Here is a 13,512-nt window from a genome sequence, read left to right as displayed (position 1 = left end):
ATCTATAAAGAAAGACTATAAAAATATAAATACAAAGTAAAAAAAAAAATACAATACAATACAGTATATCAAAAATGTAAAGGAAAAACAAATACTGTCAATATTCACAATAAATCGCTTCCTGTCAATTTCCTACCAAAACTGGAAGTCAGAAAATAGTTGAAATCATCACAGAATAACACCAATACCGCAATAATAAAGATTATTTAAAATATATAAGTAGGAAAAAATGAATAAACGTAATGAATGATTCGTGTTCCACTCAGCGGAGCTGCTGCTAACATCACTAGAGGGCGCCAAAGCGTTTCTCATATTTTACTCTCCCGCAGGCTTCAATTCAAACATCTCCCCATATTTCAATACATTTCCTAATAATTATTATTTTTCCCTTTTATTCTGAGATTTCAGACATTTGTTTTCAATGTTTTGAAAATTAATTTTAAAAATGAGCTTTAAGGCTTAATTTAAGTTACCATTTACAAACATTAAATTGTTTTTCTTCTGGCAGCTGTGATCCCATCCTAGATTAAATATCAGTATTTAATATTTAGATACGAAAATCTAATAAAGTTAAATCTCACCAAGATAAATATCTTGCCTTTTCCCATAAAATTTCTCAGTAACATTAAAAAATTAAAAACTGCATACAGATAACAGAATAGATCAAGTTTTTAAATAAAATTAATACAATTACATTTGTTATATATAAAACAATGAATTAATTTGAGAACTACCAAATAGTGACACATTTCGGTCACTGTTTTGTCCTTTGATAAAATAAATTTGGTGTAGAAGATGACAAAATGTTTTATTCATTCTCTTAATATTAGATCATTTCAAACCAACACAGACTCCATTAAATGTTTCTCATCTTTAGATGAAGTCTTTTCTGCACAATTCTTCTTCGAACCATTAAACAGTAATACTACCTTTTTGTAAAAAGTATCTTGATTGATTTGTGCTTACATGAACCATCAGCTGTCTGTCTCGAAGGTAAAACTCATAACATCAAATTACAGTAACACTTTGTTTGTGTGTGTGTGTGTGTATCTATATAGCAATTTAAAACGTTTTTTCCCATTATTAGCTTTGGATATTTATAGATGGCCGGAACAGACTAAATTGTTTTCAGTTATTTTATATGGGAAAAACTGATTTGACACACTAGTTTGGTCCAGTAACGAATTATACTCGTATGTCAAGGTATTACTGTACAATACAAATAATGTAGTACTGACGGCCGACCGGTAGGGGGCGCTGTTCTATCTGAAGCAGGGCGTCGTCCTTCCTCGTGTCACTCAGGATCCTTTTTCTTTTGCTACAAATCTGGAACAAGCAGAGAAGAAAATGGGAAGAGAAGAAAAGGAAGAAGTCACGTCGGATTCCGCTCATCCGATCTGGCATCCGCCCACAAGAAAATGTTTACCCTCACGATTTACATCAAGGACAAACATTGTCCCACTCACCCTGCCATACCTTCAAGTTCATGCGCTTTGAGTTTAAGCTACTTCACTGCCAAGCTAAAGCTACTATTAATGTTCTAACATTAGCCGGAAAAAAAAGCCAGCCGCTAAAGTTAGCCCCGCCAAGTCAAGCGGTGACCCAGCGAGGAATGATAATGAGCCACGTGATCACGTAGTTTTAAAACTCAGAACTGCAGAGGTTACGTAATCCGACCCGCGCGAACACACCTGAGCAGGTAGACGACCTAAATCAGCCCGTTTGAGTTTCATCGCAGGTGAAACCAGAAAGACGAGTCAATCCGTGGCTTTTCTGTGAACCCCTACGAGAGAGGGTTTTGTTTTCCCAAAACCAAATAACAAAACACAACATGTCAACACTGAGCTCCCATTGGCCGAGACCTGCTTACACACCACTAGCCTATTGATAGCTAGCAGCTAATCCACCACAGAGCCAGGCGCTGAAAACACCTGCCGACAACGTCCACCTGGAAACCAAAGTCGAAGCCTGAATCTCCGAAGGAAAGGTTTCATTTTTAAGCCGAGAAAACAGTTTGTTTTCTAAACATCCAGAAATTATTTCTGTTTACATAAAAACACAAATACCACATGAAATAAAGTGAATCCACGTTACACTTATTTCTCTAACTTTGAGACAAATTGAGACAAACACCAGAGAGTTTGGGTCCAAGTCTGTTTGTTTATATAAAAGTTTACCAAAATAAGTATTTACAAACTCAGAGGCATCGGAAACAAATCAACAATTAAGTGCAAATCAACAGACGGATGATGAAAGCGATTTAACACAATCAAACAAACATCCAGAAAGGAAGAGGAAGTTCATCCACCACATAGAGCGATCTGATTGGACGCTCAGAACACTGAAGCGACGCAGTGTGTGTGCGTGTGTGTGCGTGTGTGTGCGTGTGTCTCTCTTGATTGCCTGTCCCAACAGATTAAAGTGAACGACGGTCATTCGAGAAAACAAAATGTCATTTGTGTTCAGCCTTTGGATGAAAATATAAATCCTCCGAATTCCACAGTTTTATTAACGCTCATTTAAACCTCAGATCAGCGACGTTTGACTTTCATCAACATTCCTTTTGTCCAAACTCCAACCTTATAGACTTTAAACCACAAGACATTTTACTGTAAGCATTAAATATGCATGTGTTTATAATTCTAATAAAGGTAATGGCACGTAAAAACATTTAACGGGATGGGACCCGCTTTCTCACATAAACATAAAAGAGAGAGACATTCATACATTAAAGTAATTAAGGCTTATAGAACAAACTGGACTTTTCTTGCTTATTATTTTTTAGTCTCAATGTGACAGAGAAATGTCTGTGAAGGTTCCTCAGTCATCCAGGTCGGGGTAACCCGAAGAAGCCTCTTGGATGAAATGTCTTCAACCAAACTTTAAAATCCAGCTGATTCTTCTTTTTGTATCTTCTTGATTGTTTGAGTGACAAAGAAATATTTCCAGCAAAGAAAATAATCCAGATTATTCCCGACGATGTCCTTGGCAAAAATAACTTTTAGTTTTCTAGTGGAATTCCGATAAATAGTGTTTATTATCCTGAGACTAAAATGTCTTAATTATTAGCGTATCAGATTTTGTTTCGACATTCAGAGATATGACTCAGCAGAATTCGTGTATCCGACTCAGCAGCTTTGTGCTGATTGCCGAGTCGGGTTGCGTGCCGGTGAGATGCTACCAGGAAAACTCACTGTGATTGTCGGAATCTGGTTGCCTTGGAGACAGAAATATGTCGTTTTCATAAAGAAAACTCTAGGACGAGCCAGAACTCCGGCTGGTTCTGCTGGTTCTGCTCTCCTGCGGCTAAAACACGAGTCAGGACTGATCCCAGACCAGCATCTTTGACTGGGTCGTCCACCTGAAGTTCCTCTTCCTCCTGGTTCCACCACCACCCAAACACAAACCAACAGATCGTTTCATTTCCGCTTAAATCAGAACAGCTGATATTACTTTCACCACGAGAACGAGTCCAAACACACACGCCCCCACAGGCCGCCTCCTTCAACGCAATTATCACGATTTCGTCATTTGAGATGCTCCAATCAACGAGCACGATCCCCCTCAGCTCCGCCCGCCGTCCGTCCGACAGACCTGTACAACGCTAACGACACGGCTAACACCGACACGCGAGTATGGCTTCTGTACAGGCGACAGGAAAAGGCACCAATCACAAACATGGCCGCCATCAGGCGCCACGTTTGGAGGTTCTTCACTATATGCAGCTCCCGGCAAAGCATCCGATTCGTTTAAAAGGTTTATTCAATCTGACCAACCAGCAGCAGGATATTGAACAATATTCCTCCTGAGGCCACACCCACACAGACCGGGATTTTAAACTGGGATGCAAACTGACGCCTGAAGCCTGACGGAGAGATCGACTCTCATTGGCTCCGAAGCACCGATACTCTGGATACTTTCTCTAAATCGGTGAATCAATAATCCATCGATGAATAATAAGCGACCATTTGTCTGGTTAGCGCTTCAGTGCTTGAGGGAGCTGCACAGCGAAAACATTTAACCAGCACGAGATCAATATATCGTCTGTTAGCATAAGGCTTCTCTTTTCATTCAGTTAGTAAAGGAAAGAGTTTAAGGCAGAAAGGGCAAGAAAGGGTCTCCTCCTCCTCCTCCTCCTCCTCCTCCTCCTCCTCCTCCGAGGCAAAGGAGGAGAGATGTGAAGAGGCTCCACCTCACAGCCGAGGAGCAGTGAAGGAGTCAAGAGCTTTGAGGACATCTTTGACTCCTTGGTGTTAATGACGAAGTGTGTTATGTCATCTGCTGGAAGAGGAGAGGAGGAGGAGGAGGAGGAGTTTTAAAAGAGGAGGAGAAAAATATTCACTTTTTCTCCATAGTTTCCAGGAGCTCAGGAGAAAGGAGGTTAATAGGAGTGAAGGAACGGACATGGGGGGGGGGGGGGGGGGGGGGTGAGAGACCTTGAGACAGCAGGAGAGCGAGCACTCCTGACCTCTGACCCCACCGAGAGCAGGAGAGATGGATGGAGAGGAGTTGGGGGGGGGGGGGGGGTCACTTCACCAGCACTGACTTTGGTAGAAACTCGTCCATCTCCGCGACTCCGTTCGTCCTCGGCGACCTCGAAGACGCCGAGGCGGGGGAGGGGGAGGGGGCTGTTCTGGGGAGGCTGTACATGTAGACGGCAGCAATGACGAGTCCCGCCCCCGCCGTGAAGAGCAGGTCCACGTGAAAGCCGAACAGGTGTATGGACAGCACGGTGGAGACGATGATGGAGAAGGACGTGGCGAAGCCCTTCAGGATGTTGTCGGCGTACTTCACCACCACGGCGACCAGCAGCCCGCCGAACGCCTGGTTCAGGATGACGCACCACACCATGCCGGTGTATCCGTGCAGGAAGCCCCGCTCGGCGACGGCGGCGCCGTCCTTCCACCACAGCCCCAGCATGCCGAGCGACATGCCGAAGATCCCCAACTGCACGTTCCTCACCCAGACGGAGGCGGAGCTTCCCTTCAGGATCTTCTCAAAGTAGACGCCGGCGAAGCCCGACGACAGGCAGCTGATCACCACGGCGATCAAGCCCACCATGTAGCTCTGGGCGGAGCCGTCCGACACAGACGCCTCCTTCTTCCCCTCCTGCTGCACCTGAGGGTCCAGCAGTGGCAGTCAATCGATCAATCAAGTCATTGATCGGCATTCAGAAGCCCGCATAAACCCGGTGAAATTACTAAACTAACCGAGTTATCTACAGATCAACTTTTGTAACTAATTAATTCATTTGTGCGTCGCGCTTGTTGTTGCCCCTTTATTAAAAGCATTAGCCATGTTAGCTGAACTCAGCTAATGTCATCGATGATGGTTGAAAGCCGCTAGCATTAGCCATGTTAGCTGAACTCAGCTAATGTCATCGATGATGGTTGCAAGCCGCTAGCATTAGCCATGTTAGCTGAACTCAGCTAATGTCATCGATGATGGTTGCAAGCCGCTAGCATTAGCCATGTTAGCTGAACTCAGCTAATGTCATCCATGATGGTTGCAAGCCGCTAGCATTAGCCATGTTAGCTGAACTCAGCTAATGTCATCCATGATGGTTGCAAGCCGCTAGCATTAGCCATGTTAGCTGAACTCAGCTAATGTCATCGATGATGGTTGCAAGCCGCTAGCATTAGCCATGTTAGCTGAACTCAGCTAATGTCATGGATGATGGTTGCAAGCCGCTAGCATTAGCCATGTTAGCTGAACTCAGCTAATGTCATCGATGATGGCTGCAAGCCGCTAGCATTAGCCATGTTAGCTGAACGTAGCCGACGCTACCCAGAATGGCAAATCGAGACGTCCTTTTCTGTCCAGTATTTATTTAACCGCTGGTCGGTTTGCTGCAGCTGAAGGTGCCGTACCTGTACAATGGCTACTCCAGTGAAGAGCAGCAGCAGAGACACCCACTGAACCCTGGACAGAGACTTCCTCAACATCATCACGCTGAAGAGCGCCGTGGTGAGGATCTTCAGCTGGTACGTGACCTTCGGAGAACACAAAAGTTCAACATCAGGTTCTCCGTTCTTTGCAACCCCCCCCCCCCCCCCCCCGAGGAGAATATCCATACAAAGATGGTTCGTCTTAAATGTACGTAAATAAGAAAACACCGGATGTGCACAGGAGGCGGTACCGACCTGGAAGGTGGCTGCCGGCAGGTTGGAGATGGCGACGTACTGCAGGTTGTTCTGCAGGGTGTAGATGAGTGAAGGAACGGCCAGTTTCAGGGTGTCTTTGTACTGGAAGACGACGGCGTCCACCAGGAACAACACCGTCTCCTTCACGTTGACTGCAGGACAAACAGGCAGATTTCTGTGTGTTCTAACATCCCCCCCCCCTTCCCCCCCTGCCGTCATGACAACAGGCTGCTGTGACTTTTCACATCCGCTCTGGTGTTACAGCTAGTAAACATCCGTGTAGCGTGCCTGGAGAACTCACGTCTCTTCTGCAGCAGGATGAGCAGCAAACACGTCAGCACCTTTAGGACCTCCGCCATCACGACGGCCGACGTTGCAAAGAAGCGATCGCCGGGCAACGTGCGGACGTACCGGATGCTAAGAATGAGCGACGCATTCTGGACCACGAGCACCGCCAGGCTGATGTACTTCAGCTTTTTGTTCACTGCAGGGGAAACACGTCATCACACAACTACACCGGGCGTGGCTTCATCCTGCGTCTCCTCACTGATTGGTTAGCATTTCGCATTTTTGTATTGTAGAATTAATTGCCAACTTGCGGCATTTTTTTTTTGTAAAATGCTGCGTCTGTCACACATGTTCTTAACAGCCCTCATTTGTTGGTTGTTCTGCAGTTCTGCCCCCCTCAACTATGACAAAAGAGTTTTGAACAAAGTTAATGCCATAACTTGTGTTGGATGATCTTTATTTATTATTTACTATTACTTACTTGATCGATGGAGTAATGTTGTTTTCTTAACCTGATAAATTGAGAGGATTTATGTTATAATAACAATAAGCTATCCATATGTTTTTACAACTATACTGTGTCACGGTTTACATTTGGCCTTTTTAGGGCAAACATTATGCTAATGTGGTCCTCTGAGAAAACGCGGATTTAGCTTGTTTTAACTCAAGTTAAAACACCAACCAATGATTTCCGCTAAATAAATGACAGACATGTCGACAGACCGGACCCGGACACGGACACACCGGGTCCGGGTCCACGTCACCATCCAGCTACGAAGCCCATACCTGGATGTGTAAACCGGATGTTTGCACGTCGCTGCAGACTCAGGTAGCAACACGGGGAAAAACATTTTTAGGCTTAGCTGCTGATAATTAGCCTGGCCTTGTTAGCATGCTAACAGTCTGTTTCCTTTCTTATTTACTAAACAACGTCTGACGGTATCAACATTTAGCATACTAGTTAGCTTGTCTCGTTAACTTATATGAAGAAGTTAGCCAAGTTTGTTAGTTTAGCCGCTAGTTAGCTAGCTGTCACAGCCCGTCAGAAAGCGAATTAAAAGTTATCGATAAAAATATATTCTCAGTGTAGCAGCCACCCGGGCAGGAGTCTCCCCGGCCGAGTCCCCCCTACCTTCATTCTGACCCTGGTCCTCCTGCGCCGTCCCGCTCTGATTCCCGGCTTCTACACTTCTCCCCATCTTCGCGTCCGGAGCGAGCATTTTATCCGGCCCGCAGCTCGGCTAGCACAACAGTAGCCTCCTGGAGGACGCTGCGTCTCAGTTCAGACCCGACGCGGAACTGGAGGTCTGTGGAGAGAGACGGCGGACTGAATATGAGAACGGACCTGAGTCGCCCGCGATGACGTCAGCAGGAGCGCCGACCTAAAACACACTCCCGAGGAGGGGGTGTCACTCTGAAGGGAAAACCCCGTTTTAAAAGTTAAATAGTTTCAAAAATTAAAATGGTAATTGAAATAAAAATGTAAAAGTCACGACAACCTGTGCAAAATGTAAACACTGTGACGACATGCACTCATACATATATACATATAATGTTAATTTTTGGTTCCAGTTATTGTGGTTAACATGATAACATGTTATTTGAATGTGTATTATTATTATATTTATATAATATATTATTATAGGTTCTAATAATACACGACTAAAGTTTATTTTCTTTTTTTCTTTACTTAGTTTTTATTGAACATTTCGTTTGACTCGATTAGTTTTCATAGCTCGTAAAAGAGAAGCTCCGAAATAACAGTCGGAGTGAGACCTCTGCTCATTGTCTCACAACGAGTACTTCCTGGTTCCGCTTCTGGTGAAAGGTTACGCCAACCATGACTCGAACAGCTCACCTGTCAGTCTTTTCTGTTGTTTGGCGTGGCGCCACCTGCTGGTTAGACGCAGCAACAAACTAAGGTTCCTCAAAATAGCATTAACTTGAAAACTTATTCGGCAAATATCGTCACGTATGGACTCAGGAGGAGGATTGTGGGTAATGCATGAAACAGGAATCAAGAAATGATGATGTGAACATTTTTATTTTTATTCAAACATGGGATCTTTGTTTTGTTTACTTTGTGATCCATAACTTCATATTTAATGTAAATAAACAGAATCAGTGAGGACAAGTCACTTAGAACCAAAAATACACAAATATCTACAGAAACACAAGAACCAGAACCATGGGGTTCACAAAACCACATGGTTCACATTAAATTACTTTTAAACCCAAAATCCTGACTGGGCAATTCTATAATGTATAATATTACTATATCATTTTAGGTATTTGTATTTATAACAGAGAAAAAAAGTTCTGTTTTCATAATAAGTACCTCAGAAGAACCGAGAGCCAGAGGAACCTGGAGATGGACCTGGGCAGCTTTAAACTCCATGATTAAGACCTGTGTGAAACATGAGCCATGGAAACCCTTATAAAACATCAGAAGTAGATGTCTCTCTGGAGAACAGTTCCTCTCAGGCTGAACGAGAACGTCTCTGGTGGACATCAGCACCAACTCAAAGAACCGCTGAAAGGCTGCAGAAGCTGGCTCGGTGGGTAAGCGGAGCGACTTTCACAGCTGCTGCTTCTGCAGCGATTAAATAGATCAATAAATAACCATGTGCAGCATGGTGGCGCAGAGGGTAGCGCGGTTGCCTCCCAGAAAGAGGATTCGGAGGGGTTTTATTCCTTTCTGTGTGGAGTTTGTTTCATATCTACAAGAAAATAGATCGATGGATAAATAACTGTCCCAAATCCAACATGGCTGCCTGTGGAGGAGCAGGAGGCTACAGCGACCGGCTGCTGTGGTCGTCCTGCAGCTCAGTCCCTTCCTCCTCCACCTCCCCTCCCTCCATCCATGAGTGAGACAGGATCTCCTCCAGAGTTGGACGTTCCTCGGGCCGGTAGGACAGACACCAGCGAATCAGAGACTGGCACTCTGGGAAGAAGAGGGAGGAGTTAAGTAAGATACGGACACGTTCAATACTGTACTCCGCCGAGCCAATAAGAATTCAAAGGAGCTGGATGTAGGTGGGGCTTCAGCTCACCTTGAGAGACCCGTTTGGTGAAAATGGGTGTGGCTTGCACGATCTCCTTATCGTACTCGAACGGGATGTCGCCGCAAACCATGTCGAAGAGCAAAACGCCGAGAGACCAGACGGTGAGAGAGATGGCCTCGTAGGAGTGAGACAGGATCCACTCGGGAGGACTGTAGACACGGGTCCCTGAGGAGGAGGAGGAGGAGGAGGAGGTGGTGAGAGAGGACTGCAGACCACAGGGCTTCGCCGTCAGACGTCAGGTCATACCTTCAAACTCGCTGTACGGGGTGTGTTTGAGCAGCGCCCCCGATCCAAAGTCCACGACCTTGACACCGAGCGTCCTGGTGTTGACCACGATGTTCTCGTCTTTGATGTCTCGGTGCACGACGCCACGAGCGTGAACGAAACGAAGGGCCTCCACGATCTGACGGAAGAACCTGATGGACACAGAGCAGGATCCGTGAGACCCGAACTCGGACCAGGGGGGGGGGGGGGGCAGAAGGATCAGGCAGAACCCGGGAGGAGTACCGGAGCGCGAGGCGTTCGGGCAGCGCTCCCATCTCTGTGATGAAGTCGAACAGATCCCGGCTGTGAGGCGGGCGCTCCAGCACCAGCAGGAAGCCCCGCCCCTCCGCCTCAAACCAGTCCAGCATGCGGACGACGCCCACTTGGCCCCCGCTCTCCGACAGGCGGTGCAGCAGAGCGATCTCCATGGGAACTGGACCGACCTCACCTGGCTGAGGATGAATTCGTTAGTTAGACCTTTACTGAGTAATGGAGGAGAACTTTCAGAAAGATTTAAAGTCAGCGCTAAACTCGGAGGGGAAAATAAAAACGTCGCCATTTTAAAATCTCTCCCTCCCATGTTTGCCTCTCTGATCAGTTCCAAATGTGTTACATTCACTTTTTTGTTCAATCATCTGCACATTTGGACAAAAGATGGCTGTGGCTCAGTTGGTAGAGTGGGTCGTCCAGTGATCAGAAGGTCGGTGGTTCGAATCCCAGCTCTGACTGTCTGCGTGTCGAAGTGTCCTTGGGCAAGGCACTGAACCCCAAATTGCTCCCAGTGGGTCTGGCCGCACCTTGCATGGCAGCAGTCGCCCACTGGAGTATGAATGTGTGTGTGACTGGGTGAATGTGAGGCCTCATGTAAAGCGCCTTGAGCGCCGCGAAGCGGTGGAAAGGCGCTATATAAGTGCAGTCCATTTACCATTTACCATTTACCATTTAATAATAAGGATATTTATTGTTACACACAGTATTGATTTATCTTTTTATGTACACACACACACCTCAGCCCCTTCCCCTCATTCTTAATGGTCCTTATTGGAAAGAGGTGTGTGTGGGGGGGGGGGGGGGGGGGGGTCTTACTTAAAAATAACAGGTGAGGGCAAGACCCTATGGTGTCATATGAACCTCACACACACACATACGCACACACACGGCTGTAATTCACCGGTCAGTCCAGCAGAGGGGAGAACTAACCCGCATGTACAGTGAGGCAGAGTTTACGCTTTGTAAACGAGATGCATCACCTTCATCTTTAGAAAACCTTTTCCTTTTTACTTCATATCTATCAATCAATCAATCAATCAATCAATCAATCAATCAATCACTACATTCATTCCGTCGCTCACCAGTCTGCTCCACTGCTGGACTCTGTCACTGGGAATCTGTTTAATGGCCACCTGGATAGAAAACGGGTTCTGTTTATTTGATATTTCGCAGTATTAAAGCAATCAGCGTATTAAACTCGGGGGATTGATTGATTGATTGGAGGGTTTCATTCTGACCTGGAGTCCATCAGAGAGTCTCTGTCCCGAAAACACCGAACCGAAACCACCGCTGCCGAGCAGAGGCCCGCTGCTGTACCGGGCGGAGAACGGCTCCTGCCCTGGGACGCAACACCAGATCTTTACCGGCCCTGTCCACTTTATGACGTCACGCGTGATTCACACTCATTAAATATCTTTTATTTGCCTGATTTTAGCCTTTAACTAATAGACAGCAGGCGAGGAATTATGAGGAACAGACATTATATATTCGTTTGCATATTTTAATCTTATTTACCGTTTTTAACTCGGACGTCCTCCTTCCATTGAAGCTCCGCGCGTCTTATCTCCAACATCTTATATTAGTTGGATTCATTGAAGCCGATCAAATCCATGATGAGCAGAGTTATCGATTTATATCGATTTTAAACCATGAAATCCGACTGAAACCGGTTTCTCCCGTTTCTTAAAAGAAATAAAAATCTTTAGATGTTAATTCCTCCCGCGCATCATTTTATTAAACGACAAACGCCGACTTGTTGTTTCATCCCTGCTATGAAGTCTCGTTCCTTCTTTATTTGAGTCTACGCTACTGTTTTGTTTTGTTTTTATATTCCGACCACGCCCATAACGCCCTCGCTGGCGAATCACCGCCGAGACGTGTGTTCAATGTTTTGAACTGTCGGCCAACCAGAGGCCGCCTGCGGTAGGACTCGTTTAATATTCAAATCCCGCGAGACGAATTCGTAGAATTCAGGCGCGCGCGCCATGACGACGGGAAAGAGGACGATGGTTTCCCCTAAACGCGCGCGCACACACACGCACACACACGCACACACACACACACACCCGCCTCAGGTTAATCTCAGCGGTTCGATCGCGCCTTCTTCTTTCCGCGAAGTTTCAACTTCCTGTTTCAGCAGCAAAGTTCATTAGACTGAGAAAGACGTTAACTTCTGTCTTAAACACAAAACACAAAACACTTTTTATGGTAACAAGTTTGCTTATTTACATTTTATGTCCGTTAATTTTCTTCTGGTCATTTTAAGCAGGATGTTTGAACAATAATCTTTGGGGAAAGCCTTTATTGGAAAGAAGCATATTTGTTTTATTTAATGGGAAAAGCTTTAGGCTTTTTAGTTTTCATAAAGGCTTCAACAGCATCCCACTCGTCTCTTTACGTCTTTCTCGTAACAGCGGCATTACATTATATATTAAATCCCTATTATGGTGGAACGTTGTGATCAGAATGGGTGTAGCCAGGCACAGCTCAGTAAAGACCAAAACTATTTTTAACTACATCACGTGGAATAAACTTCCAGTGATTCCGGGAAGTGAATCTTATAACGCATGAAAACGCATCTATGACATCCTCAGATACCTGAACAGGTCGCACTCTTGATTTTTATCAATGGAATCTCCACCCAACTGAAGCATCACTAAGAGTATTTACAACTAAATTTAGGCTATAAGCAAAACAAGCCGTGTAATTTATCATTGTACGTTAAATCCAATGAAATATTACTGGTGATGCATTCAAATATAATCAGAATTCCAAAGCTCCTGGTTAAAATGAAGAGAACATCTTTCGATGCTTCGTGTCGTGACACACAAATACGTATGGTGTAATTGCATACTCTTGCTCTTAATTTCCCTTCACATTTTTTAAAAGTAGTGCTTAAATGTGTTCATTTCATTAGGATAACATGTTTCAGGTAAGCTTTTACAAATTCTATTAACATATGATGTTGTTGCGTCATGTAACAGGCATGCAGAACCAGCCACGGAACCCAAACAGGCCAAACACCTGTCCTGTGTGCAGATGCCCCAGAAATGAGGAAGCTATTCTCTCTCTCTCTTCTGTTTGCTCAACCTATCAGGAAAATATTTCTCAGAAGAAATTCAAAGACATAATTTGGGGAATTCACAGCCATAAATAACAAATATAATAATCTATCATAGTTGTATTTAAAGAATAAAAAAAATAAAATAGTGACAATGTTCTGGTATTAAATTCAGTGAAAATAGCACAAAGAAATAAGTATTTTTGTTTTGTTTTGCATCCGCTTATGGTTTTAAATGGTTTTTGTGGATTTGAATGTTTGGAGAACTTAAATCGCATCACATGATATTGTTCTAGTCATGTGACCTTTTATAAGAATACACTCTAACAGGATACTGATATAAAACACGGGAAACAATGCTGCTGTGGATAACAGTAAAGTTAGCGTGTCGACTCTTATAGTCTTTAAAGCAGACATCAGG

The 13,512-nt window shown here is 44.7% G+C and overlaps 2 protein-coding genes across 2 annotated transcripts; both read right to left on the bottom strand.

Annotated features, from left to right (window-relative positions):
* Positions 1-1,177: 1,177 nt before the first annotated feature.
* Positions 1,178-7,630, bottom strand: slc35a2 (solute carrier family 35 member 2). Its single transcript, XM_068753906.1, has 6 exons — positions 7,564-7,630; positions 6,445-6,627; positions 6,144-6,295; positions 5,871-5,993; positions 4,547-5,118; positions 1,178-1,326 (listed from the first exon to the last, which is right to left on the bottom strand). Exons 1-6 carry the CDS (start codon positions 7,628-7,630, stop codon positions 1,299-1,301), a joined length of 1,125 nt encoding a protein of 374 aa, XP_068610007.1. The 3' UTR covers positions 1,178-1,298.
* A 1,593-nt stretch (positions 7,631-9,223) lies between these two features.
* Positions 9,224-11,603, bottom strand: pim2 (Pim-2 proto-oncogene, serine/threonine kinase). Its single transcript, XM_068744403.1, has 7 exons — positions 11,546-11,603; positions 11,269-11,369; positions 11,113-11,163; positions 10,004-10,212; positions 9,743-9,912; positions 9,485-9,661; positions 9,224-9,375 (listed from the first exon to the last, which is right to left on the bottom strand). The coding sequence occupies exons 1-7, from the start codon at positions 11,601-11,603 to the stop codon at positions 9,224-9,226; spliced, it is 918 nt and encodes a 305-aa protein (XP_068600504.1).
* Between the last annotated feature and the right edge of the window lie 1,909 nt (positions 11,604-13,512).

Source organism: Brachionichthys hirsutus, chromosome 2, assembly GCF_040956055.1.
Source record: "Brachionichthys hirsutus isolate HB-005 chromosome 2, CSIRO-AGI_Bhir_v1, whole genome shotgun sequence".
NCBI lineage: Eukaryota > Metazoa > Chordata > Actinopteri > Lophiiformes > Brachionichthyidae > Brachionichthys > Brachionichthys hirsutus.
The sequence above is the reverse complement of the archived record's forward strand: the minus strand, read 5'-3'. Positions and strand labels throughout refer to the sequence as shown.